We start from the raw sequence: 23,449 nt of genomic DNA, 5'->3' as shown, positions 1-23,449 counted from the left end.
CAAATGTAACACCTACTCACTTTTTGCAAGCATGGACTACATAAACACTCACCTGCTGAGCCAGTTCAAGATGTCCTGCTCCCACTGCAACACCAGATCCAGCTCATCTTCTAGCAGGGCTTTCTTGAGTAAGTGCACAACAAACTCCAGAAAACAAGACTTCTGCTTGAACTTCATCACTAGATCAATCAATCACATGCACATGCAAATATACGAAATGAGTGTATTATAGCTCAATCAGTGAATCAGATTTTCTGTAATATGTGTTTTTTTACATACCCTCTTTAAAGGCATGCTGGAGGGGACTGTTTTCAATCACCATATAGAGTACGACAGGGTCTTCCTGTCCAGTAAGCTCACATCCATCAGACCCTGCTCCAAAAGCCAAAAAACATACTTTTTACTTATTGTTTACTATATTTTTGTTTACACATTGACTTCCTGATCTAACACATGAGAAAAAAAAAATGGACCTGTTTTGTTACAGGAAGTGACATCACGGTTTCCTAATGTTTCTGTAATCCTGGTTTTCATGACCTCTAAAACCTTTAGCTGCTCGCTTGGCCCCTCATCATGGATGGCAGCTGTCTTCTTCTGCAAATCAAACACACATGCACTGACATTAATATTTATTAAAGAAGCACGGATGGTCTATGATAACCAAGACACATCACACACCCCATCCAGCTCCATAGATGATGTTTTTTTGGCGGGTTGCTGTGGGGGCTCAGTGATCTCCTGGAGAAGCCTCATTCCCAGCTCAAACACAGATGATGCCATACGACTCCCCTGAGTGGAGCGCAAGCTCTAAAAGCAGACAGAAACACATCGAACAGCTGTGACATGTGCAAACATAGCCATTTCTGGTGAAGGTGACATCTACAGGATGTTGGATGAAACACAAATACACTACTAAAAGTTTGAAGTCAGAAAGTGGTTTTTTTTAGAAGAAAAAAAAAGATATTCATTTAACTTTTACACAGTAAGGACTCACTGAATTTATCAAAAGTGACAGTAAAGACATTTATGTTACAACATATTTTTTTTCCTCACATCTTTCTTAACAGGTGAGCAGTATGTAATTACTACCTTGGCTAAATAATATGTCAAACAGGCGACCATGTGTTCCAGGGACTCTGTGGTGGCAACAGGCCGCTTCTGCTTGAGGACTTCTGGAATCTCCAGCAGCACTGTAAAGCACTTCAGCAACACCTGAAACACACAGATGCAATGATGCATCTAAAGTTACCTTTGCTATGGCGAAGCCATCATATAAACAACTGATCTGAAAATGAAATTATGGAACTCCTGACTAATATTAGAATATCCTGACTCCTAGACCCAACCAAATCTTTCAGACAAAAACCTAATAGGACTGAACAGACAGGCTTACACACTGGCATATTTTATCGTTATCTAGCACATTTATAAAAGTAGTCACCTCTATGCCAGGCTCTGAAGGGATCTGGTTGAAGATTAATGGAGTGAGAAGGCCATAACAGCTCACTACAGCCTGCAAGGCGCCACCAGTGTCACTGAGGTGCAGAGCAAGATCAATGGCCACCAGCATACATTCACACTCTGCAAGCCTGGCCTCCTGCGATGGATGGACAGACAGAGCAGATATACAAGGACTATGGTGAATTAACTGGGTTTTATTATCAGTTCTGATTAAATATATAAACCATCATAAGGCTGATTTCACTTTCTTCACTCTGTCTGTTCACTAACCTGGCCCCAGATCAAAGGCCCCCCATCACAGAGGCTGTCACAGAATAACGCCCCCTCTAGGATGTGAATATCTGTCTGGATGAAAATAGTGGAGAAAAACAGCTGCTGTAGAAGAGGAGAAGAAAGCTGCAGGGTTTTTGGGTGGAGTCTGCATGAAATAAAAATAGATGACAAATTGAACAGATATATGATAAGATAAATTGCCTTTTAAATTAAATTATATTATTAATTATTAAACCTTGTTTGAGCCAGTCCTTCAAGGCAGCCTTCTTGTTCTGCCTCTGGACTTGGGGGAAGAGTAAAGTGGCTCCAAAGCTCATTGCAAGCTCTTTTGGCAAGGGAGTAGAGTCCTGTCTGATATGCCACCTAAGCAACATAAATCTAACATTAAGTGGTTGGCTATTTTTGGTGGCACACAATAAAGATCGATCCATGTACCTGAGCTATGTGGGCCCAGGTTGTTAGTAGGGGTAGAGGCAGGGAGGCCAGTAGAGGCCTGGTGGTCTCTCCAATGGCACCACCCACCATTTTGCCCTTTGCATTAAAAGCAGCCACTGCAAAAATGTACTTCTTATCAGGTTCCAACCCGTCTACATGAAATAAATGCCCACCTCTGGCAGGAGTCTGGTTGAAACACAAATTTCATTCCAGGTGCTGAGTATGAAGAGACAACTCAGGCATTTAAAAAGTAAGTAAGGTAAATTCATGATCTGATATTTCAAAGCACTAGTAACCCTACCATATCCCCAGTCCCACACAAGCAGCAGTCTTTAAGTCGTACTTTTAGGTTGACACCCTCTGCCTCTCTTCCATAAATACAGTACCAGCAAACCTTAGTCAGAATCAAAGTGAAGTGACGTTTTTCAGCATTTACACTTGAACACCAGCGAAAAAATACAAAGAGTAATCAACGGATTTCAAAGTGATGCTTATAAAGAAGTTCCAACAACCTCGTCCTCCAGGGCGTATGGTGCAGGTTTGAAGGTCATGGAGCGGATGGAGCGTGAGAGGACTATTGGGGCTGGTGGTGGCTGTCTCTTCACTGCCATTTCTAAATGGTTATCTGAAGGTAATGCACAACTAACTAACCTTCTCTCTTCAAGCTCAGCTTTCTCCATTAGCATTGTGGCCTCCTGGAAAGATGAAATCAGAGTTTACATCATGTTATGCCGATGCGATGTGACACCAATTGTTAGGAGTTGGTATGAAATACTGACCTCAAGTATTTTCTTGGTCTCTTGGCTCATCTGATTCTTTCTGAATGCCAACAGGGCCTTCTGTGCTAGGAACACACACTTAGAGATCTTGTTCTTCTTGATTTTTTCAAGGACAACAGAGTCTGTTAAAGAGTAAGTAAGTATGGGTAAAACAAACTACCTGTTTTATTGCCAAAATGTTAATGTTACATTGTTTTGAAACTCACCTCCTGTAGGTCTGTTTGTTTCTGAAGCCTCTACGCGATTAGCATGTGACTTCTTAAACTCCATCAAACTTATCTCATCTGAGCAGAACAAGTGACAAATTCAGTGACATGCATAAAAACATGTTTCACTGATATGTCGAAAGTTTGCACGTCTCTCTGACCTGACCAGGAATCAGATAGTTTGAGAGCGAGTCTGTGCTGGAAGGCAAGCAACTCCAGGTGTAAATCCATGGAAAGGGCAGCAAGGTCAGAGGTACTGCTGCTCTCTGGGACTCTGTTGCTCTTGGAACTCTTGTCACAAAACTTCTGTGATGAAGAGAAATGTGACATTTTATAAAGCATGCTTATTGTATCAACAGGTAACAGAGGTAACAGAGCATGTGTTGCACTAAGTAAAACCTGGTATGATCTTGCCTGCGTGAACACCTCGTCAAAGACAGCAGAACCCCTATAAAAAGACCTGGCCCTTCCTCTGGACACACATTCCACACCTCTTTCCACCAAATCCAACGCAGTTTGCAGCTGTTCAATTTTGGACCTCTGCAGACGTGTTTTAGTTTTATTATGGTTAAACCCCGACACATTTCCATAAAACTGCGTTCAATTTTGTTTGTTCGAATGCTATCACATCTTCTAAGGTAATTTTACATGCTTATATTCTATGATCTTTCAGTAGGGTTTTATCTAATATTTCTACTCATGGGACAGCATACCATAAACAGGGAGCTTGCAGATTTTCTAACAGGGATGGACTCTTGACTGCTATCTTCAGTGGTGGCTACAGAAAGAAAAACACAAAGAAAATACTGTACTAAAAAATACTACTTACTGTAAATACACACAGTAACTAAAAGTGCAAAATTGCACTATTGTTCAAAATGTTTAAAATTTTTTCCTATGCTCCCAAAAGCTGCATTTATTTGATTCAAATACAGTAAAAACTGTAATATTGTGAAATATTATTACAATTTCAAATAACTGATTTATTTTATAATATATTTTGAAATGCAATTTTTTCCTGTGCTGGCAAAGCTGAATTTTCAGCACCCATTACAAGGAATCTTTGATGAGTCATTTTTACAGCACCTGTTCTGTTGTAATAGTTCAATAATTTGTATACAGATGAAGGTTTGCTGTTTGAAATCTCATCTTGGCACAAGGTACCTGTCTTTCTCCCAGACTGTGGCGGGGCGTCCGCGCTGTTTTCCAGCACCATGGCCAATCTCAGAGTCATTTCAGTCACTAATATGAAGTCCACTTCAGCCAACTGGTGCTCATGGGCCACTTCACACAGCAAAAGCAGGGTCTCCACCCACTATTGAAAAACAATGCATAAAAAACACATGTTATGGATTCAGCAACTTATGTTATGAAGCAGCAGCTCCATGATAGTGTTAAAAAAAAAAGTGTTTAAGTTTTTTTGTTTATTTGAATAATAACCTGGTCTTGGTTTGCCACCCTTCCCAAGTAGCGCACAGGGTCATAGTGTCTCGACCGTGCTCTTTGAAAGACCGTTTTGCATTTAGCCCAAAAGAAGAGCAAAATGTCCAACACCAAGTCTGCATCTGGCTGGATATCCTATTTGGACACACACACACACATTGTCAGGTTACCAACAACAATATCATGACTTCTTCAGAAAGTGTGCGAGAAAGATCTGACCTTGTCTGTCTTGCAGACACAAGCATGAAGTGTCTGAATAAGATTGAAAAATTCTTCTGTCATGATTGCTGGCACAATGTTCTTGTCTGCAAGGGAATAAAACAATAAAACAGAGATTATGTTTATTTTCGGTTTATATAAATATAAAACATAAAAATAATTTTATGTAACCCAAAAATAAAATAACATATTTTTTTAATAAAAAAAAAAAAATCCTGAGTCAACTTTATTTAAAACAATTTATCATTAGCTTGTCTTTTGCTATGAGTGAATTCCTCAAATTCTATGTGAAGAAATATTAGTACCAGCTTGACCATCAAAAGCAGCATCTTTCATGATGAATTTAACTTTTTGATTGGACATCAAATGCTCCACAGCCTCCAAAATCTTCAGTTCCAGCTCATACTTCCTAAACATGTGGCCTTCCATGTTCTGTGAACAGTACAAGAAAAAAGAACTAGAAAGCAGTCTGGCTGACATTTAAAGCCATATCACAGATCACAGTACTCACGGCTAGTGCTGATATAAGTGCAGAAGAGAGAACGCTGAACGTGCTCCACTGTTCATATCGAAAGACCTGCTTCACAAACTTCACCGCTGCATCTACTGCTATCTCACCCTTTCCTGAAAGACACAAAACAGAGACCCTGAGTAACATATAATGCATAAACACGAATGAGACTGAAAGTGAATAAATGGCAAGTTAAATGCAAGAACTCACCAGCAACAGCTGTGTCGAAGAGAGAAGAGGCAGAAGTGGCTGCATTGACAGAGGGAGGCAGGCTCTCATCAAAAGTGTGGTCAGAATCACCAAAACCTGGAAAAAAAAAGCCAGTTCACATCAATAACGACTATAAAAATAACTATTACAATAATTATAACAGCAAACACACCAATGCACAATGTTTATGACAAGCACACACTGCAGTTTGGTCGTCTGTCACTTTAAATGCTCAAGCACTTTATAGTAGGATGGATTCTGATTGGCTGTCAACGACTGGAGAGATTATTATAACTTTATTGTTACTGTTATCATTATAGGTATCTTCCTTAATGTGAACAGGCCTTAAAGCGACATTTTGTTGCACAGAGGCAGAGAGGATGAAAAATAGTACCAGACAATAAGCTCGTGCCAGCTGAAATGAGCTCCAGTACCACATCCTGGACCTCGAATTCTTCAGGCATGCCGGTCTGCAGAGGCCTGACAGAGCTGTCCTCTAGAGCTTCCAGCACTGCCAGAAACCGAGCAGCATTGCCCTCGAACATCTCCATCAGGATACGCTCGGTTGGTGTGCGAGGCCATGGAGTCTACCGAGAAATATAAAGGAAGAGACAGAGGGGCAAAAAAGAGAAGATATTAGAGAAGAACTAAGAAAAAGATGAATTATAAAACTCAATACTCACTAGCTGGAGCTCTTTCAAATTGCTCTTCTGTTTGGGTCTGAAGAGGCCTTTCGGCTTCCTTCGGGGCTCATATACTGAACGCTTAAACACCATCACTGCAAGCTTCTCTCCATTAATGGAGCAATAACGTGATTCAAGAGAGACATGAAAACGTGGTAGTTATAATACAAGAACAATAAAAACAACCTGTTTCATTTAGGCAGCATTTTCTCACTTTTATTGTGGCCTCCTTAAAAGCTTGTTGGGTCTCCAGTGACACTTGGGAGCCAGTCATCTCCTCCAGCTTGGCCAGTTCACTGATCTTGCCGAGGGCTCGGCGAGCAAACACCTATATTGCACAACAGGAGGCAAGAAGGACAGATTGCCTATGGGCTCTTTGATATCAGTCGTAAAGCTAAGTTGATGTGAAACTCACCTCTGCCTGAACTGAGGCACAGTCATGAAAATAACATTTACAAACAGCACAGTAAAGTGTGGCCCTCCATGGCAGGAATTTGGCAGTCAGCAGAGGAACAGAGGTCTCTAGGCACGTGCATGCCCATACTAAGTACTCTAAAACCTGAACAACAGACAACAAAAAGGGTAGCACTTTGTTTTACAGTCCTCATGTACATACTATGCACTTATTATAGTAATTAAAATAACTATGTAATAACTAGGTACTAACCCTGAACCTAACCCTACCCATGTAGTTACATTGTATTACCAGAACTTTCTTAGATAAATACACTGTAAGTAATACATGTACTGTAAAATAAAAAGCAACCAAAAAAAGACTTTAAAACAAACCAAAATATACAAAAGTTATGTTTTGTGAAAAAAAACATAACTAAAACAAGTACTTGCTCCAAACATGAAGGAATTTTATTCATAGAAATGTAGTACTTTGTCAATTAGAATTTTAAGCAAGTATTTTGCTTTTTATGTATATACTAACGTATTTACTATTATTATTATTATTTGCAGCTTTTCCCCTCATTTTCTTTTTTCTATATTTATGTATATTTGTATTGTATAACATCCTGAGATGGGGTATATGGGAATATAACAGTTGATACATAAAAATAAAGTATACTAACGTTCAAACATTTGGGGTTGTGTGTGTTTTTTAGATGTTTTTCAAATAATTTTCACATGCACACCAAGGCTGCACTGATTCGATTAAAAAAAGGAAATATCATTATTATTATTTAATATAACTGTTTTATATATGTACAACCCGAATTCCGGAAAAGTTGGGACGTTTTTTAAATTTTAATAAAATGAAAACTAAAAGACTTTCAAATCACATGAGCCAATATTTTATTCACAATAGAACATAGATAACATAGCAAATGTTTAAACTGAGAAAGTTTACAATTTTATGCACAAAATGAGCTCATTTCAATTTTGATTTCTGCTACAGGTCTCAAAATAGTTGGGACGGGGCATGTTTACCGTGGTGTAGCATCTCCTTTTCTTTTCAAAACAGTTTGAAGACGTCTGGGCATTGAGGCTATGAGTTGCTGGAGTTTTGCTGTTGGAATTTGGTCCCATTCTTGCCTTATATAGATTTCCAGCTGCTGAAGAGTTCGTGGTCGTCTTTGACGTATTTTTCGTTTAATGATGCGCCAAATGTTCTTTATAGGTGAAAGATCTGGACTGCAGGCAGGCCAGGTTAGCACCCGGACTCTTCTACGACGAAGCCATGCTGTTGTTATAGCTGCAGTATGTGGTTTTGCATTGTCCTGCTGAAATAAACAAGGCCTTCCCTGAAATAGACGTTGTTTGGAGGGAAGCATATGTTGCTCTAAAACCTTTATATACCTTTCAGCAATCACAGAGCCTTCCAAAACATGCAAGCTGCCCATACCGTATGCACTTATGCACCCCCATACCATCAGAGATGCTGGCTTTTGAACTGAACGCTGATAACATGCTGGAAGGTCTCCCTCCTCTTTAGCCCGGAGGACACGGCGTCCGTGATTTCCAACAAGAATGTCAAATTTGGACTCGTCTGACCATAAAACACTATTCCACTTTGAAATAGTCCATTTTAAATGAGCCTTGGCCCACAGGACACGACGGCGCTTCTGGACCATGTTCACATATGGCTTCCTTTTTGCATGATAGAGCTTTAGTTGGCATCTGCTGATGGCACGGTGGATTGTGTTTACCGACAGTGGTTTCTGAAAGTATTCCTGGGCCCATTTAGTAATGTCATTGACACAATCATGCCGATGAGTGATGCAGTGTCGTCTGAGAGCCCGAAGACCACGGGCATCCAATAAAGGTCTCCGGCCTTGTCCCTTACGCACAGAGATTTCTCCAGTTTCTCTGAATCTTTTTATGATGTTATGCACTGTAGATGATGAGATTTGCAAAGCCTTTGCAATTTGACGTTGAGGAACATTGTTTTTAAAGTTTTCCACAATTTTTTTACGCAGTCTATCACAGATTGGAGAGCCTCTGCCCATCTTTACTTCTGAGAGACTCTGCTTCTCTAAGACAAAGCTTTTATAGCTAATCATGTTACAGACCTGATATCAATTAACTTAAATAATCACTAGATGTTCTCCCAGCTGAATCTTTTCAAAACTGCTTGCTTTTTTAGCCATTTGTTGCCCCCGTGCCAACTTTTTTGAGACCTGTAGCAGGCATTAAATTTTAAATGAGCTAATTAAGTGGATAAAAGTGTAAAATTTCTCAGTTTAAACATTTGCTATGTTATCTATGTTCTATTGTGAATAAAATATTGGCTCATGTGATTTGAAATTCCTTTAGTTTTCATTTTATTAAAATTTAAAAAACGTCCCAACTTTTCCGGAATTCGGGTTGTATATATATATATATATATATATATATATATATATTACAATGTAATTTATTCCTGTAATGGCAAAACTAAATTTTCAGCAGCGTTTAATCCAGGTTTCAGTGTCACATGATTCTTCAGAAATCATTTTTTGGGATTTGGTGCTTGAGAAATATTGTATTATCATTGTATATTTTTCAGGATTTCTCTTACGAATACAATAGATTTTCTTTGAAATATAATTTTTGTTTTTTGTAACAATGTGAAAATCTTTACCGTCAATTTTGATGAATTAAAAAAAAGAACTAAAAGGTGTCAAATCACAGATAAAGGGATGTTTTTGAGAACCTGTGAAGCATGGCCTGCTGACATCAGGAATCTGCATATGTTGTACATGTGTAATGAGCCTGAGGAAATATAGAAAATAACTCACAGTAACCATTCATTGTCAGTGTGATACACTACACTCAGAAGTCTTACTGAAAGTACCATTGTACAGGATCCAGCATAAACTTTCATCAGGCAGAACAGCCTGCATGAGAATGCGCAGAAATCCCAGGATGCTCAGCAGGTTTTGAACCCCACTCTGGTCTGGCAGTGCACCTCTCTCTTTCTCCAAATAGAAGATGCACTGGCATTCTCCCTGAAGAGCACGGAACTACAGACACATAGTTCAAAGGTCATTGAAAACCAAAAAGAAATTGTACTGAAACCAAAAAAAAATGATATTGAAAACAGTAGGGCTGTTTCGAATGCCATTTTTTGAGCTTCGAAGCTTAGGTGGCAATCAATATCGAATATTCGAAGCTTCGGTGGGTGGGGCTAAATATATAATAATAGTGTCGGTTTGCATTTGTATCATCTTTCACGACTTCACGTTTCACTCTTCGGCATCGTAAATGTGTTGCGGCAGACCCAGTGGAGTGCAGTGTTGCATTTGGTGCAATATGATCAGGTGGCACACATTCTTTAAATATTAATAAACATTTAATAATCTTTTAAATAGAACAGTTTCCGGTACGCATTACACGGGCAGGTTTATGCTCCGAAAACGGACAGTGCACAAGTGATACAAAACACAAAGTCTGTTGAGAGCAAGAACTTTAATAAGGTATTAATAACGAACATTTCTTTAAAACAAATGAATCCCAAAACAGAAATTAAATTAGTAACACACAGTGATTTCAACGAACTGTAATAAATAAAGAACACGGTAGCATGCTTATAAACAGTTGAATAAGAATAAATGAATTGTTTTTAAAATGACACAAAATGTAATATCTATTACAATTAGTTTTATTCTATATAAGGGATTTATTTTGTCTTATTCTGACTTTTTGTTAATTTAAATCTTTAAAATGCGCGATGCTTTTATTGAAAGCATGTTGCGGTGTTTTTTTTAATTTATTATTATTAGCCTGCAGTTCGTTGAACTACATTCATTTATTATTCGTAAATGTAATAATTACTGACACCGTAACGGGTTGGCTATTTAAATTTAAAGTAATTGTAATAAATTTTATTCACTCCCTTATATAGAATAAACTGTAATAGGTTAAATAGAACAAGGTAATGTTAGCCTAGCTAGACAGCTCACATTTCAATGACAAAAATATTTAGGCTCTTTCAAACACTTATATAAATCGCAACCCAGTGGTTGGAAACTATTGTGAAACTACCTATACTCGTTTCATGTTGTGTGCGAGGAAGATGAGTTTGTCCACATTTTCTGGTAAAAGGGAACTTCGGGTCTTGTTGACGATGTAGCCAGCTTTTGAGAAAATGCGCTCTGATGGAGTTGAAGTGGCCGGAACGCAAAGAAGGTGTTTGGCTGCAAATGCCAGTTTAGGGTAGCGGTCACTGTTTTGCTTCCACCATGCCAGTGGGCCCGACTGTAATTTAGTAGCATCTCTCAAATACTGCTCCATCTCTGTCTTTGCGCTGTCTCCGCGTTCTTCTTCCTCTTCGTCATCAGCCTGCATCAGCATTGAAATCTCCTGCTGTTTTTTTTTGGCGGGTGGTGGTGGCGCATCCGTCTCCTCTTCTCCGTGGCTTGCTGACAGCTCTTCTCCCTTGCGAACGATCTGTTGCTGATGCAGATGTTCAGCTAGTCTGACAACCTAAACAAATAGCATTTTCTTAGTCTAATCTATGCGTAGCGCACACAATAATCTTAGTGGCATAATCACAATACATTTTAATTATTTACTATTATATAGTAGTAATAAAAATATAAGTCTAACCTCAATGTATACCAGGTCCTTCTTCTCATCCTCAAGGAATTTAAGGTGCTTAAATCTCACGTCTAGTGCTGAAGAAAGGAGATAGATGCTGGTGGGTTCCAAATTTAACAGTTCCCATCTGCTGTCGATCTCCTTGACAAGGGTATTCTTCATTTCTCTGATGGCAGGGCTGTCATCCTCTTCTGGTGACAGGTGGCGTTTCTTCAGGTTAAAGAGCATTGGCACTGTTGCCGACAACGACAAGTTTGCCTCCTGTGATAGTAGTTCTGTGAGTGTGAGCAGGGGCCCAAGTAATTCTGATGTCTCTTGTGCCAGTTTCCACTGGTCTCCTGTCAAGTCAAGGGTGCGATTTCCTTTCTTAGTGATGCTGGGATCTGACAAAACAGCTGTCACTGGCCATCGCTGCTCCACCAGTCGGTTAAGCATTTCATACGTAGAGTTCCAACGAGTAGCAACATCTTGAATGAGTTTGTGTTGTACAACGTTCTGCTGCGTTTGTTTCTCTTTCAAAGCAGCTGTAGCCTTGGCACTTTTTTTGAAGTGCCCTACGAGATTCCTGGCAGCTGAAACTGTGCGACGGATTCGGTCCAGTTTCAGAGCTTCATTTATGCATAGTTGCAGCGTGTGTCCTGAGCAGCAGACCCCTTGAACGGTTCCCCATTTCTCCGGTTCTTTATTCAGCGTCTCGGTGCACAGCTTCATATTGCTGGCATTGTCGTGAACAACGGCTATTCGCTTGTAATTTGGAATTGCGAATGCATCTGCCGCGTCTCCAAGCTGTTGTGCAATGTTGACTCCTGTATGGCTTGACTCAAATGCTTTGGTTTCCAAAACGAAGGCAGAGAGTTCCCACTCCTGAGTTATAAAGTGACAGGTGACAGCCATATACGCCTCCATACTCACGGAAGTCCAGATGTCCGTTGTGAAACTTAAGGCCGTAGCTTTTTCAACGAGAGCATAAATTTGGCCTCGCAGATCGCTGTATTTAAGAGACAGGGTGTTTGAAATACTGGAACGGTTTGGGACAGTGTAGTCTGGCTCCATTATCTTCATTAATTTTCTGAAGCCTTCGCCTTCAACTACATTAACGGGCCTCATATCCATAGCGACAAACTCCACTATGGCATCTGTTATCTCTCTCTTTCTTTTCTCTGTTAACGGTTTTCGGAATTGCAGGATCTGCTGTGAAGTTTTGGGTTTTGTTGAGCATGTTGATGGCTGCGATACCTGTGGATGTACCTATAAACAAATTATTATTAGCCTGTGCTGCTGTATGTTTTTAAATAGTGTCGTATTTGCAATTAGCCTATTTATCATAGCAAATTAAGCGCATAAAAGCAGTTTTTTTTTTTGTTTGTTTTTTTTTTTGCCGCGTGCTACTTACAGAACTCAGGTGATTTTTCAAACTTGTGGTGCTGTTGTGGTAGGCCAGTTTCAAATCGCATATTTGACACACTGCCTTTGTCTTGTCATCCTCACTTAATTTAAAGTGCTCCCAAACAGCTGAGGTCTTGGGCATTTTGTACCTATTCAGTATGAGATGAAATAAATCACTACGTTCGCCAACGGGCGGTTCAAGCATGAGTGAGAATGAGTCCGCGACGGAAGTCACGTGTTGAAAAAAAAAAAAAAGAATATTCGAATCTCAAAACTGAAAATCGAATGCCACCCCACCGAACGAATATTCGAATATTCGATTATTCTAGTACAGCCCTAGAAAACAGTTGAATGTACTTCAGGGAGGTACTCTAACCATTAGTCGGGCTCTCTTTGAATCAAAACCATCTGAGAAAAAGGACTGCCTGAAGTCCTCCACATCTCGAATGCTTTCTAGACTTAGTGTGCAAAACTGCTGCAGATAGAGTCTGTACCCCTGCCATAGAGCAAGCCTGTAAAGCTTATGAAATTAAGAAATATTTATAGAAAGGAAACGTGATATGGAATGGATCAAGATAGAATGCATTCGCTAAATGTATTTGATATAACCCCCAATTAGTGTAAATGTGGTTAAAAAAGGTAACGTTACTTACCTTAGAGTTTAGCAGGAAATCTGCTGTTTGCAACAGGTGCTCTTCGAAATAAGACGGAGGAAGGCGAGATTTATAATTGTTCCATGTTTCAAACAGTTTTGTGGACCTGTCAGTTAATAAAATATATATAAAAAAACATAATAGAACATTAAATATACTACAAAGAGCTGATGAAATTCGATTTTTTTGCCTTTTTATCCTTGTTTATTTCTTACCCTCTAGAATAAGATCGGTAGTCGTAGCTCGGTGAGCTTGAAAGTTTCTTTATATGTGCTTTAAACTCTTTTAGGTCACTTTGAAAAGCTGACAGGACTGGGTTGTTTTTATCCAGGGGTCCGTAGTAAGACGCTGGTGCAGGGTCCATGGTCCAGACAGCGCGTGAGAGCCGCGAGGCACTGTTGTGTTTGCGTCCGTTGCTATGGATATGACGCGGGCTCGCACTCTCTCGGGGCATGATCGTGCACGAGCGTATAACATAATAACGACAATCTTCAGTCAGATATTAAAATTCGGTTGATAAAAATAATAATAAAATAACTGTAAACCATGACAGTTTTACACATTTTCATCTTCCCAACCTGCCATCAAAGACTGCCAGTGCCATCTAGTGGCCTTTCAGCTCTTGACTGTTAATGACGAATCTACCACATGATTTGTACTGTAGCAAATATTAATGCATATTACTTAATAATATAACATAATAAATATCTATATGTTATTTATAAATACATTGTTTAAAATTACAACATTTCTACATGACCTTCAATGCATGCTGTAAATGAATCTGCGAGCTCGAAACTCAAGGCTGACATCGTCTTACTGTTGTGTGCTGGTTGTGTGTTACATGTGGAGCTCAAGTTTACATTTAGAAGTAAGGACAGACGACTGTTGCCTCAGGGTTAGTATAATTTAAACGTGTTTCAACTGTCATTTTGTATTTCAATTTGTGTTCAGTCCTGCATTTGCACCGACCAAAGACGGTGGTATAAACGTTTTCTTTTTTCAAGCTAATGTTAGCTTGCTAATATTGTCATTGACCTGCCATAGAAGGCTATTGCATTTCTTGTACAGTACGGGATCCTTTTCAATATTACAAAAAAATGTAAATAATCAAGGCAAAATTCAGTTAAAGGTATCAGAAGGAAAATAGATGAAGTAATGTGATGATATTTATATACTTGTATACTGATGATTAGACATTGAATGTTTATGTACTGATGGTTTATGCTTATTCTTTTGTAGATCTGTATAATTTATCATGAATATATTAATAATAAACAGATTGTGATCCTGTTTCTGGAGCTCTATTAAGCAGATCTTCAAGCAGGTCTCTCCACTTGAAAGTGAAAGTGTGACTGTAGGAAGACAGATCTCTAGGATTCAAAACCTAGATTCAGACTGGAGTTTATCATGAATATTTTTAAGTTGCTCAGCTTTGCCTTGTTTTGTCTCCATCAGTTATTCGGAGGATGTTGGGACTCCGCTGCCTCAGAGGACTGGATTGGCATGTGAGATCATGGAGCATCCAGCAGGCAACAATGAGAGAAATAAGTCAGCTTTCACATCATATCCCAAAAGCCACATTCCCCTCATGCAGATCTCTCAAAAAGATGCATATGTCCCATATTAGAACACCAGCTGAAGGTTTTCCTTCACTACACTGCCGTCTACCATGGTTTCTTAGAGAGCAAAGAGTTTTTTACTCTCAAGGCTCCTCTAAAACGCCAAACCCAGGCTCAACAGCAGGGATGAAACTGCGAACACGCTTAATGGTGACGTTGCTTTTTGGAGGTGGTATTATTGGTACGTGGTGGTATGTTTACCAGGAGAAACAACAGAAGATCCAGAGGCAGAGAGTGGAGCAGTTGAGAAAAGTGGCAGTCGGACAGGGAGACTTCAGTCTGTTGGATCACACAGGACAGCGAAGGACCAAACGTGACTTCCTGGGCCGCTGGGTGCTCTTATACTTCGGCTTCACCCACTGTCCGGATATCTGCCCAGACGAGCTGGATAAATTGACCAATGTGGTGCATACTCTTGATAAAGACCCCAGCCTGCCCCCAGTCCAGCCGCTTTTTATCACAGTTGACCCTGAGAGGGATGACGTGGCTGCCATGGCCAAGTACGTAAAAGATTTCCATCCCCGGCTGATTGGATTGACAGGTACTGCGGAGGAAGTGAAGCAGGCAGGACGGGATTATAGGGTCTATGCCAGCGCTGGGCCTAAAGATGAGGATGGAGATTATATTGTGGACCACACCATCATCATCTACCTGGTTAACCCAGACGGACTCTTCCTGGACTACTACAATAGAATGAAAAATGATGTACAGATCGCTGAAAGTATACGTAATCACATGAAAAACTATGTTAAATTATTTCCAGATTAATCTTAATAATGGAAAATGTGTTTGCACAATAAAGCCTAATTTCAAAATGCCGATCAACCACATTCTAGTTCCATACGTTCATAATTAAGTGTTCTGATTTAAGTTAAACTAAAACTATACTTTTTTGTTATTGAAATAAAGTAAATGGATGGAAAATCAGACAACAGAAATGAGAGTTAGTACCAAAATAAAAAAATCTAATAAAGCAATGTAGAAATATTTTAGTGATAAAAGCATATAACATTACTTAAACCTAGGGGGGGATGTTCTAGTTCTAATTTAAACTTGTGTAGTAGATTAAATCTGTGAAGTACATATAATAGCACCAACCCAAGATGGTTATAAATCCAAATTATAACAACAACAACAAAAATCCAGAAACAGTTCTTGTACATCTCACTGCTACTATAAGTTAGTTGCACCTGCTATTTATTCACATCACACACAGAAATGACTTTTTAAATAGTGCAGCAGCATTTTTTTATTTTTATGATTGTTATATAATTCTACAAAAAAACAGTACATACATGCAGTTTACTTAAAGATTAAAATTAGAGAATGCATAGAAACGGACCTTTTTAACCATTTTACAGCCTTTTATCATAATATTAGTCAAAAATGACACATTAGCGAATTAAAATGCAAGGCAGGTCTCAAACACCTGTGAAAACACCTGTTATGTCTTCATCTCAGGACTCGCATCCATCCTTGCATATTTAAAGACCAAACCCAAATCTAAGTGATGTGCTGGATATCAGAATACAGGAATTATCTGCCAAAAAAGACCAAGAAAAGAAAAGCATATAAAGTCTATTTTTGGATTTTATCTCTTTGTTGCTGTCAGTGATAAATAGCTTCTGTTTGGGGCCAAAGGAAAAAAATTATAAGCAATAAACAAAAGATCAAAGAATATCTGTAGCAGAGGGTGCATTGTAGGTTTTGAGACGTTCATGAGCCCTCTGTGTAGTCAGTAGCGTGAGCTCTATAGTATCTACGCTGTCTTCAAGCCCCTCTCTCTTGTCAATCTCCACAGTGTAATCATTAGCCTGTAATGCAGAAATGGCATCAGGTCATAATCTGCCATTTTTGTATGTTTTTAACTCAAGTATCAGTACAAATCTCAGTCAAAGAAATAGATGTTGCTCAAACTGGCAAGGACACCCTAAATGGTAATGCATAATTAGACTCGCAGGTAAGTAGTAGCAGGGGTCATTATTTTTTATACCCACCAGCTGTAGCGCAGCCAACATGTATCTGCAGGCCTCTGTGTTCTCTTTGCCTTTGACGACAAAGGCAAATGATTTTTTCACTCCCACATTAGAGAGTGATTGGACAATTCTGTCTCCATACTCATGGATGTCAAAAGCTGGACTGGTCTCCTGTGCACACAATGTTAAGACACTCATTTAATGGGGTTAAACTAATAGTTTTTTTTTTCTATGATGAACATTTTAAGAAACCGGTTACCAAAACCTTGCAAGAATCATCCCACATTACCTGAGCAGCAAGATGAGGGTTGATTCCATCCTCCCACTCTTTGACTCTTCGAGACAACGCAGTCTCCTGCGCGTACTTCTGAGAGTTTACCAGAAACAGGTCCTACATACAGAAAAACCAGAAAGAATAAATTAGCACGGTCCAATTCATGAATCATTACTTCCCTGGAAATCGATCTTAAGCTTTCATACCACACTCTTCTTGACCAGGTCTTCATAACTCATCCGGCTCGTATGCAAGTCATGGAAAATTTGCTCCTGTTCACCAAGGTGCTCCGCAGGTGCAAGATCATCAACCAAATTGTCATGTTCCTCATCTGAAAAGTCCTCACCTGAATAAAGTTGAGGGAATACCACAAAATGTTTATGTTTGGTGCATCTTTAGGCAAATAATGCCTAATGGTGTAGGGTTGGATCATTTTGAGTGCATGCATGTTAGTGTATGCATCTAACCCTCTTCATCTGGATGCCGGACTACCTCGACCCGGTCCTCAATATTCTCTGGTTCCAAGAAAGTTCTCTTTAAATCCTCATCAGAGACAAAAACACCCTAAAACAGAAAATACCTTGGGTTACATGACATATCACAAATACACTACCATTCAAAGTTTAGGGTCAGTATGATTTTTTTGTTTTTAAAAGAAGTCTCTAAGGCTTACCGAGGGATTAATTTGATATAAAAAAAAAACAGTATTATTGTGAAATTTGATCACAATTTAAAATAATTGTTCTACATTTTAATATATTTTTAAAGTACAATTTATTCCAATGATGGCAAAGCCAAATTCTTTTTTTTTTACCCATGAATCCAGTCTTCAGTGTCACTTGATCCTTCAGATCCTTCTAATATGCTGAATTGTTTAATGAATAGAAAAATCCTGGACTGTTTAATTGTACTTACCCTTTTCCTGAGTATCTGCTTCTGTACTTTCAGACGCTGACCCATGTTACTCACAAAGATGTAATTAAGGTCTACAATTAAAAAAAAAAAAAGTTGCAACAACTTCTTAGAGAAAACTGTATTACCAGATAAAAAGTATTACCAGGAAAAGCGGGTCCATTCTTAAGCTTGCGATCCGGAGTCTCAACTGTGAAAGAAAAAAAGTTCTCAGTCATCCAAACAGTAATGTCATCCATTCCTTTTCAAATAACAGCCTGATAACAACTTACAGGCTTTAGAGTACCAGCTCCCAAAGTCCTGAAGTTTTGAAGGACCCTTCCTCTTCCTCTTTCCAGACTCCTCAAGACCTGCTGGCACTTTATAACACTTCCCTAGAGAGTCGAGAAGAAATTAGAAGTCCATCAGCAAAAAGGCATAATGGAAAAGAATAATGGAGTTATTCTAATGGAAAAACATCACAGCACACAACCTGGAGATTAATCATAATCAGATTGAGCACAAACCTGTTTTGAGAGGTTTGTCCTCCCCAAACACAGCATAAGTATCGTGCCATTTCCAAGGGTCCACAATTTCCTGGAATATGCACATGGTATTGATACATTTTGTAAGACCATGATAATGCAACGCATATTACAGAATGCCAACATAATATACCAAAATCATGGTAATTTAACATAAAACATGTGAAAGTGGTTACTTGATTAATTTAGTGTGAAGAAAAGTGGCCATTTAATGTCAATGCACCGGTCTATACCTTGAGCTGCTTGGGTTCCTCTGGAACTGGCTGTACTGCAGGTCTCGGTCTTAACATCCTCCCCTCACTGGGGGCCTAGACCAATAAAAAAAATACATTTAACAAACCTTTACCTGAATGCCAAACATATCCTCATTAAATCACACAAACTGTAATAATACCTGATGCCTTTCCACCCTCTCTTCAGACTCCACCTCCATCCCATCATCTTCCAGTGGAGGAAGAACCTCTGCGCCAACATCATCTCCATCATAACCCCCAACAACCTGAGCCACACCTTCTGGACACCAGATGACAACAAAAGAGATCTATTAGTCTTGAAATAGGAGTAAGATTCAGGTTTAATTTGGCGCTAAGTTAAGATTTTTAAAAATGTGTTTGAAACACTAGTGTAAATTCACGGTCAAAAAACATCCGTCACACGATAAGTCTGTGTCCTCACCGTTGTCTAAGGGCACAGGTGCATGCATGGAGAAGTTGTGCTGGATTTCTGTGACCTCTTTGAGGAAGTGAGTGTGGGAAGAGCCCAGACGCATCAATCCGGATTCGTCCATGGTGAAATTATTAATTCGAAAATCCTTACAGCTTCCAAGAAGCTCCCCTTTAGGACTAGAGGATAACGATTAACAAACATTTGGTAAAGCATTTTAGGTATGAACTTAATTTCCAGCAACTGAGTCACTTGTTCAGACAATATTCTCCTGATTGATTGGTATTGTTAGACTGTCTTTACCTGAGAAGGGGATATTTCTGTTTCTCAAGTGATTCTACAGGAATGAGAGATCCAGGAGGGAGACGGATAATCTTCACTGGCTAAAAAAATAAGAATACCAAAGAATTAGTCTAAAAAACACCCAAACCAAAACTCACAACGATTGCTATACAAGTTTATTAATTGCTAAACACAGTAATATTAGTAAATATCAAAAGTATATGAACTTTACTCATACATTTTATCCTGGTTTGCGCAGTCAAAGAGAACCACAGAAAAGCATGGATGTCCAATACACACATTAAGTTATAGAAACAAGATCTTTGATGAGGTGACACCCAACTCACCTCTGTTGGCACTTTCATCGTTATATTCTGAGAGTTCACATTCTCATCCTGCTCAATCTCATCAAACTGGATCAAAAATACTCAATTATTCAAACAGATATATAAACCATTTCATTTTCGTTTAAATTAACAAGCCTTATTGCTCATTTACGCACCTCACAATCATCGTCTCGATTGCCTGAAGGGGCTTCTTCATTGTTACCGTCTGATGCAGAACCTTGTTTGTTATGCCTGTTGAAATAGAGACAAATAGCATGACAACAAACCACCTGCACATACATTAAACAGATTAAACAGAAACCGGAGGTCCAGGACAATAACAATTACTTCTTGTTTTTGTTAGAGATGTAGTCCAATGTTTGAAACACCAGAGTGTGAAGGAGCTCCACCTAAATATTCAGAACAGAACATTTTTTTTAAAGAAAGCATCTTCAATTCAAGTTTGTGACAAAGTTTTAGTTCACCCAAAAATAAAAAAATTACTGAAATTTTACTTAGGGCATTCAAGATGTAGGGGAGTTTGTTTCTGCATCTTACAGATAGTACTTTGTATTACTAGTATTTTGGCCAGAAACTTAAGTTTAATGTTAAAATGCCTTAATGGTAGATTTCTTTCTATCAAACAATAGGCATTCAATAGGCATTTATTGTTGGACTAAAGTCATGTGGATCATTGTAATGTTTTTTTATTAGCTGTTTGGACTCTCATTCTGACGGCACCCATTCACTGCAGAGGATCCATTGGTGAGCAAGTGATGTAATGCTAAATTTCTCCTAATCAGTTCTGATTAAGAAATAAATTCCCCTACATCTTAGATGGCTTGAGGGTGTTTAAATATCCTTTTTTTTTCATTATTATTATTATTATTAAAACACTAATATCAAATATAATCTTATTTCTTTCTGACACACATAAATAATGTTAAAATATCTAAATAGAGTAAATAAAGTAATTCAATAAATTACTTATTTTAATCAAAAATCAAAATTTTCCTGAAATCAATCACTGTAACACACATAAAATAAAAGATTTTACCTTTCTCCCATAGATGCAAGTTGATCCCTGGATTAAAAGTGCAGCCTCTGCAAAGTTCATCATGGTTTTCCCACCATCAAATGAAATGGTCATCTGGTCGAGCTGTCAACACACACAACAGCAACAATACAATGCTAGAAAATGAACCTTTAAATCAGTTAAGGAGGTTCTTGACAAGTCAGTCTGTGTTTTCTCACCTCCTCAAGATACTCTCCGAGCTGGCTGGCCAGGTCAATGTCCCAGTTCTTGGTGAGGTCCCGCAGCGGCTGCAGCAGATGTCCATATCTCGTCTCCGCAGAATCCATGACCATGTATTTCCAAAATACCCTGTAAATCAGAATTTTTTTTACAGGCATTATAATTATTTTTTATAATTCATACTTAAAATGAATGTACATCCTCCAAAATATTAAGAATGTTTTATGGCTCAATGCTTAAATTTTGAAAAGTAACTAAAAAAAAGAAGAAATTTTGTCTTTGACTTGCAAAGGTCTGTTTTACTTTGGTCCTGTACAGTCTCTGACAAAAAAATAAATAAATAAATAAAATAAATAAATACAAATTATTACTGAACCACATAACGTTAAGTGTAAACAGGAGATTTGCTAGCTGTCTTATAACTAACGTTAACGTTACACGCAAAATAAACATAGGTGCATTAGTTAAACATTACCATTAAATGTAAGGTTAAAGCTTTATAACCACTCGAAATCAATGTTAAACTGTAAGTTTCATTTAGTTTAAGGCGTTTAAAGCAGTAGTAATAGCTTTAAAGCACTGACGCTATATATCAATATCAGTATGCTCACCTTTAGAATGCGAATGAGCAACGGTTGCCGGAAAAAAAACTTATTGCTTGTATATTTCTGAAAAGATAGAGCTTCTGTCAATAAACTTTGCAAAAAATAAATAACATAAAATCTAAATTTTAGGGAAATACCGCGCGCACGTCATTTTTGTTTTTGCCGCGCGCGTGGGCGTGGCGTCAGACCGAAGTCAACGTACGTCCGCTGAACCGCTGCCCTCTGCCGGCCTGGAGGTGAACCAAGACCAAAACGGATTAGGGATTTTTTGTTTGTTTATGCTTTATTTTTTGTTACATAGTAAAAGAAAAATAACAAAAGCATAGGTCAAATGGTTTAAGAAAAGAAAAAAATAACAGCAACAATTATTTGGGTCCTTTTATATTTTATTATTAAACAAAAAATAAAAGTGGACAATTACTGTGCAATATGTTAGGATTATTGAAACGCTGTGGCCTATTTCATAGCTATTTAATTTATTTTGTTCTCCATTATTTATTTATTTTTTCAATACAAAACAGTTTGACACAATCCCTCAACCCTGCGGAAATATTCCCCGTGATTACTTCAAATCTGACCATTCATTTTCATAAGATAATTGAAAAAAAAATGTATACACACATACACTCACGTATGTACATGTATATACAAACACACTTTCAAACAAACTATTTTATTTATTTATTTTACATCTGTTTAGGCCTTAACAGGGAGATTTTTCTGATCCTCTTAATGAGTATCTGATCTTTTTGAGGTGGAGCCAAGACGTTATCTCTGACCCACCGGATGGGTGGAACTGCCTCCTTCCAATTTAGTAGCATTGCTCTGCATTCTAACAAGGAAGAAAAAGCAAGGACTTTACCCACTGATGCTGATAACCATGACTCTTCTGAGGAAACACCATACTGCTTCAAGCGGAACCTGTGCTGGAGGAAAGAAGCTTAAATACAACATTGAGCAATAGTTGGTTGAACTAGTGAACCCTTAGCACATTACACATAGGTAAATTTGGGCTCATTTGACTTTTGACATATAAGTGTTATGCATCTTAAATTGGAATGAGTGCCAAGCACACACTGATGATATTTGAACCTGCTTGAGGGCACAGTCCCATGTGTCATCTGAGTCTGGTCTGCCAAGATCTTCCTCCCAGGTCCTCATCATTTTTTTATAAAGAAGAGAATGTATGACCACAACTGTATTCACTTTAAAGAGCAACTAATTGGTTTATGAACACAAGTAGCATGACCCCATCCATAAAAATAACAAGCAAATGAATTGTCTGTGTGAGCAAAGGTCATCTGAGGCATCAGACTTACAGTCAGCTCTGAGTGCTGTGTTAAAAGATTGTGGGTAACCAAGCAGTTGACAGTAGCCATTGACTTCTGTAGTATACAGTAGAAATAGATACTATGGAAATCAATGGCTACTGAGCGCTGTTTGGTCTCCAACATTCTTTAAAATATCTTCTTTTGTGTTCAATAGAAGAAAGAAACTCAGAGGTTTGGAAAAACATGATGGTGAGTAAATGATGACAGAATTTTCATTTGTCTGTCTGTCTGTGTTGTGGATATTCAGGTAGTTTATTGTGGTTTGGGGGTTTTTACACAGACAACCCACAAATTAAAACAGCTTCTTCTATTTTTGTTTGGTCATAGGCAATAAATCCCTGGTTTAAGGTGGCACTTAAGAGAGACAGAGACAGATCTGTACACAGATCTAA

The 23,449-nt window shown here is 38.5% G+C and overlaps 4 protein-coding genes across 5 annotated transcripts in view; 1 reads left to right on the top strand and 3 right to left on the bottom strand.

Annotated features, from left to right (window-relative positions):
- cfap54 (cilia and flagella associated protein 54) overlaps positions 1-13,809 on the bottom strand; it is a 28,029-nt gene extending 14,220 nt beyond the window's left edge. The window contains exons 1-31 of one of the 2 annotated variants that reach the window (XM_059505293.1): positions 13,503-13,809; positions 13,288-13,393; positions 13,011-13,154; positions 9,504-9,672; positions 9,363-9,421; positions 6,636-6,779; positions 6,435-6,548; positions 6,221-6,322; positions 5,932-6,124; positions 5,538-5,633; positions 5,328-5,440; positions 5,122-5,248; positions 4,817-4,902; positions 4,595-4,732; positions 4,319-4,469; positions 3,868-3,932; positions 3,554-3,694; positions 3,316-3,460; positions 3,155-3,232; positions 2,949-3,070; positions 2,682-2,864; positions 2,471-2,563; positions 2,170-2,355; positions 1,970-2,097; positions 1,732-1,879; positions 1,442-1,597; positions 1,090-1,212; positions 679-807; positions 474-594; positions 280-372; positions 53-179 (exon numbers count right to left, since the gene is read on the bottom strand). In XM_059505293.1, coding sequence (XP_059361276.1) covers positions 53-179; positions 280-372; positions 474-594; positions 679-807; positions 1,090-1,212; positions 1,442-1,597; positions 1,732-1,879; positions 1,970-2,097; positions 2,170-2,355; positions 2,471-2,563; positions 2,682-2,864; positions 2,949-3,070; positions 3,155-3,232; positions 3,316-3,460; positions 3,554-3,694; positions 3,868-3,932; positions 4,319-4,469; positions 4,595-4,732; positions 4,817-4,902; positions 5,122-5,248; positions 5,328-5,440; positions 5,538-5,633; positions 5,932-6,124; positions 6,221-6,322; positions 6,435-6,548; positions 6,636-6,779; positions 9,363-9,421; positions 9,504-9,672; positions 13,011-13,154; positions 13,288-13,393; positions 13,503-13,741 — 4,019 coding nt within the window. In that variant the 5' untranslated portion in view covers positions 13,742-13,809. The remainder of the gene's footprint in view (positions 1-52; positions 180-279; positions 373-473; positions 595-678; positions 808-1,089; positions 1,213-1,441; positions 1,598-1,731; positions 1,880-1,969; positions 2,098-2,169; positions 2,356-2,470; positions 2,564-2,681; positions 2,865-2,948; positions 3,071-3,154; positions 3,233-3,315; positions 3,461-3,553; positions 3,695-3,867; positions 3,933-4,318; positions 4,470-4,594; positions 4,733-4,816; positions 4,903-5,121; positions 5,249-5,327; positions 5,441-5,537; positions 5,634-5,931; positions 6,125-6,220; positions 6,323-6,434; positions 6,549-6,635; positions 6,780-9,362; positions 9,422-9,503; positions 9,673-13,010; positions 13,155-13,287; positions 13,394-13,502) is intronic. The other variant, XM_059505294.1, reaches the window with a different exon arrangement.
- LOC132098968 (zinc finger BED domain-containing protein 4-like) lies at positions 10,428-11,833 on the bottom strand. The gene is made up of 2 exons (XM_059505296.1): positions 11,258-11,833; positions 10,428-11,134 (listed from the first exon to the last, which is right to left on the bottom strand). Exons 1-2 carry the CDS (start codon positions 11,681-11,683, stop codon positions 10,694-10,696), a joined length of 867 nt encoding a protein of 288 aa, XP_059361279.1. The 5' UTR covers positions 11,684-11,833; the 3' UTR covers positions 10,428-10,693.
- A 183-nt stretch (positions 13,810-13,992) lies between the features above and the next one.
- LOC132098965 (protein SCO2 homolog, mitochondrial-like) lies at positions 13,993-15,724 on the top strand. The gene is made up of 2 exons (XM_059505292.1): positions 13,993-14,185; positions 14,746-15,724. The coding sequence occupies exons 1-2, from the start codon at positions 14,053-14,055 to the stop codon at positions 15,675-15,677; spliced, it is 1,065 nt and encodes a 354-aa protein (XP_059361275.1). The 5' UTR covers positions 13,993-14,052; the 3' UTR covers positions 15,678-15,724.
- Positions 15,725-16,128: 404 nt separating this feature from the next.
- Positions 16,129-21,950, bottom strand: LOC132098964 (condensin-2 complex subunit H2-like). Its single transcript, XM_059505291.1, has 19 exons — positions 21,733-21,950; positions 21,121-21,250; positions 20,924-21,025; positions 20,215-20,276; positions 20,043-20,118; positions 19,888-19,953; positions 19,562-19,641; positions 19,271-19,437; positions 18,990-19,108; positions 18,829-18,903; positions 18,578-18,647; positions 18,344-18,445; positions 18,217-18,261; positions 18,075-18,145; positions 17,627-17,723; positions 17,366-17,505; positions 17,175-17,276; positions 16,907-17,056; positions 16,129-16,723 (listed from the first exon to the last, which is right to left on the bottom strand). The coding sequence occupies exons 2-19, from the start codon at positions 21,232-21,234 to the stop codon at positions 16,580-16,582; spliced, it is 1,782 nt and encodes a 593-aa protein (XP_059361274.1). The 5' UTR covers positions 21,235-21,250; positions 21,733-21,950; the 3' UTR covers positions 16,129-16,579.
- Positions 21,951-23,449: the final 1,499 nt, after the last annotated feature.

The sequence above is a fragment of the Carassius carassius genome, chromosome 22 (assembly GCF_963082965.1).
Source record: "Carassius carassius chromosome 22, fCarCar2.1, whole genome shotgun sequence".
Lineage (NCBI taxonomy): Eukaryota > Metazoa > Chordata > Actinopteri > Cypriniformes > Cyprinidae > Carassius > Carassius carassius.
The sequence above is the reverse complement of the archived record's forward strand: the minus strand, read 5'-3'. Positions and strand labels throughout refer to the sequence as shown.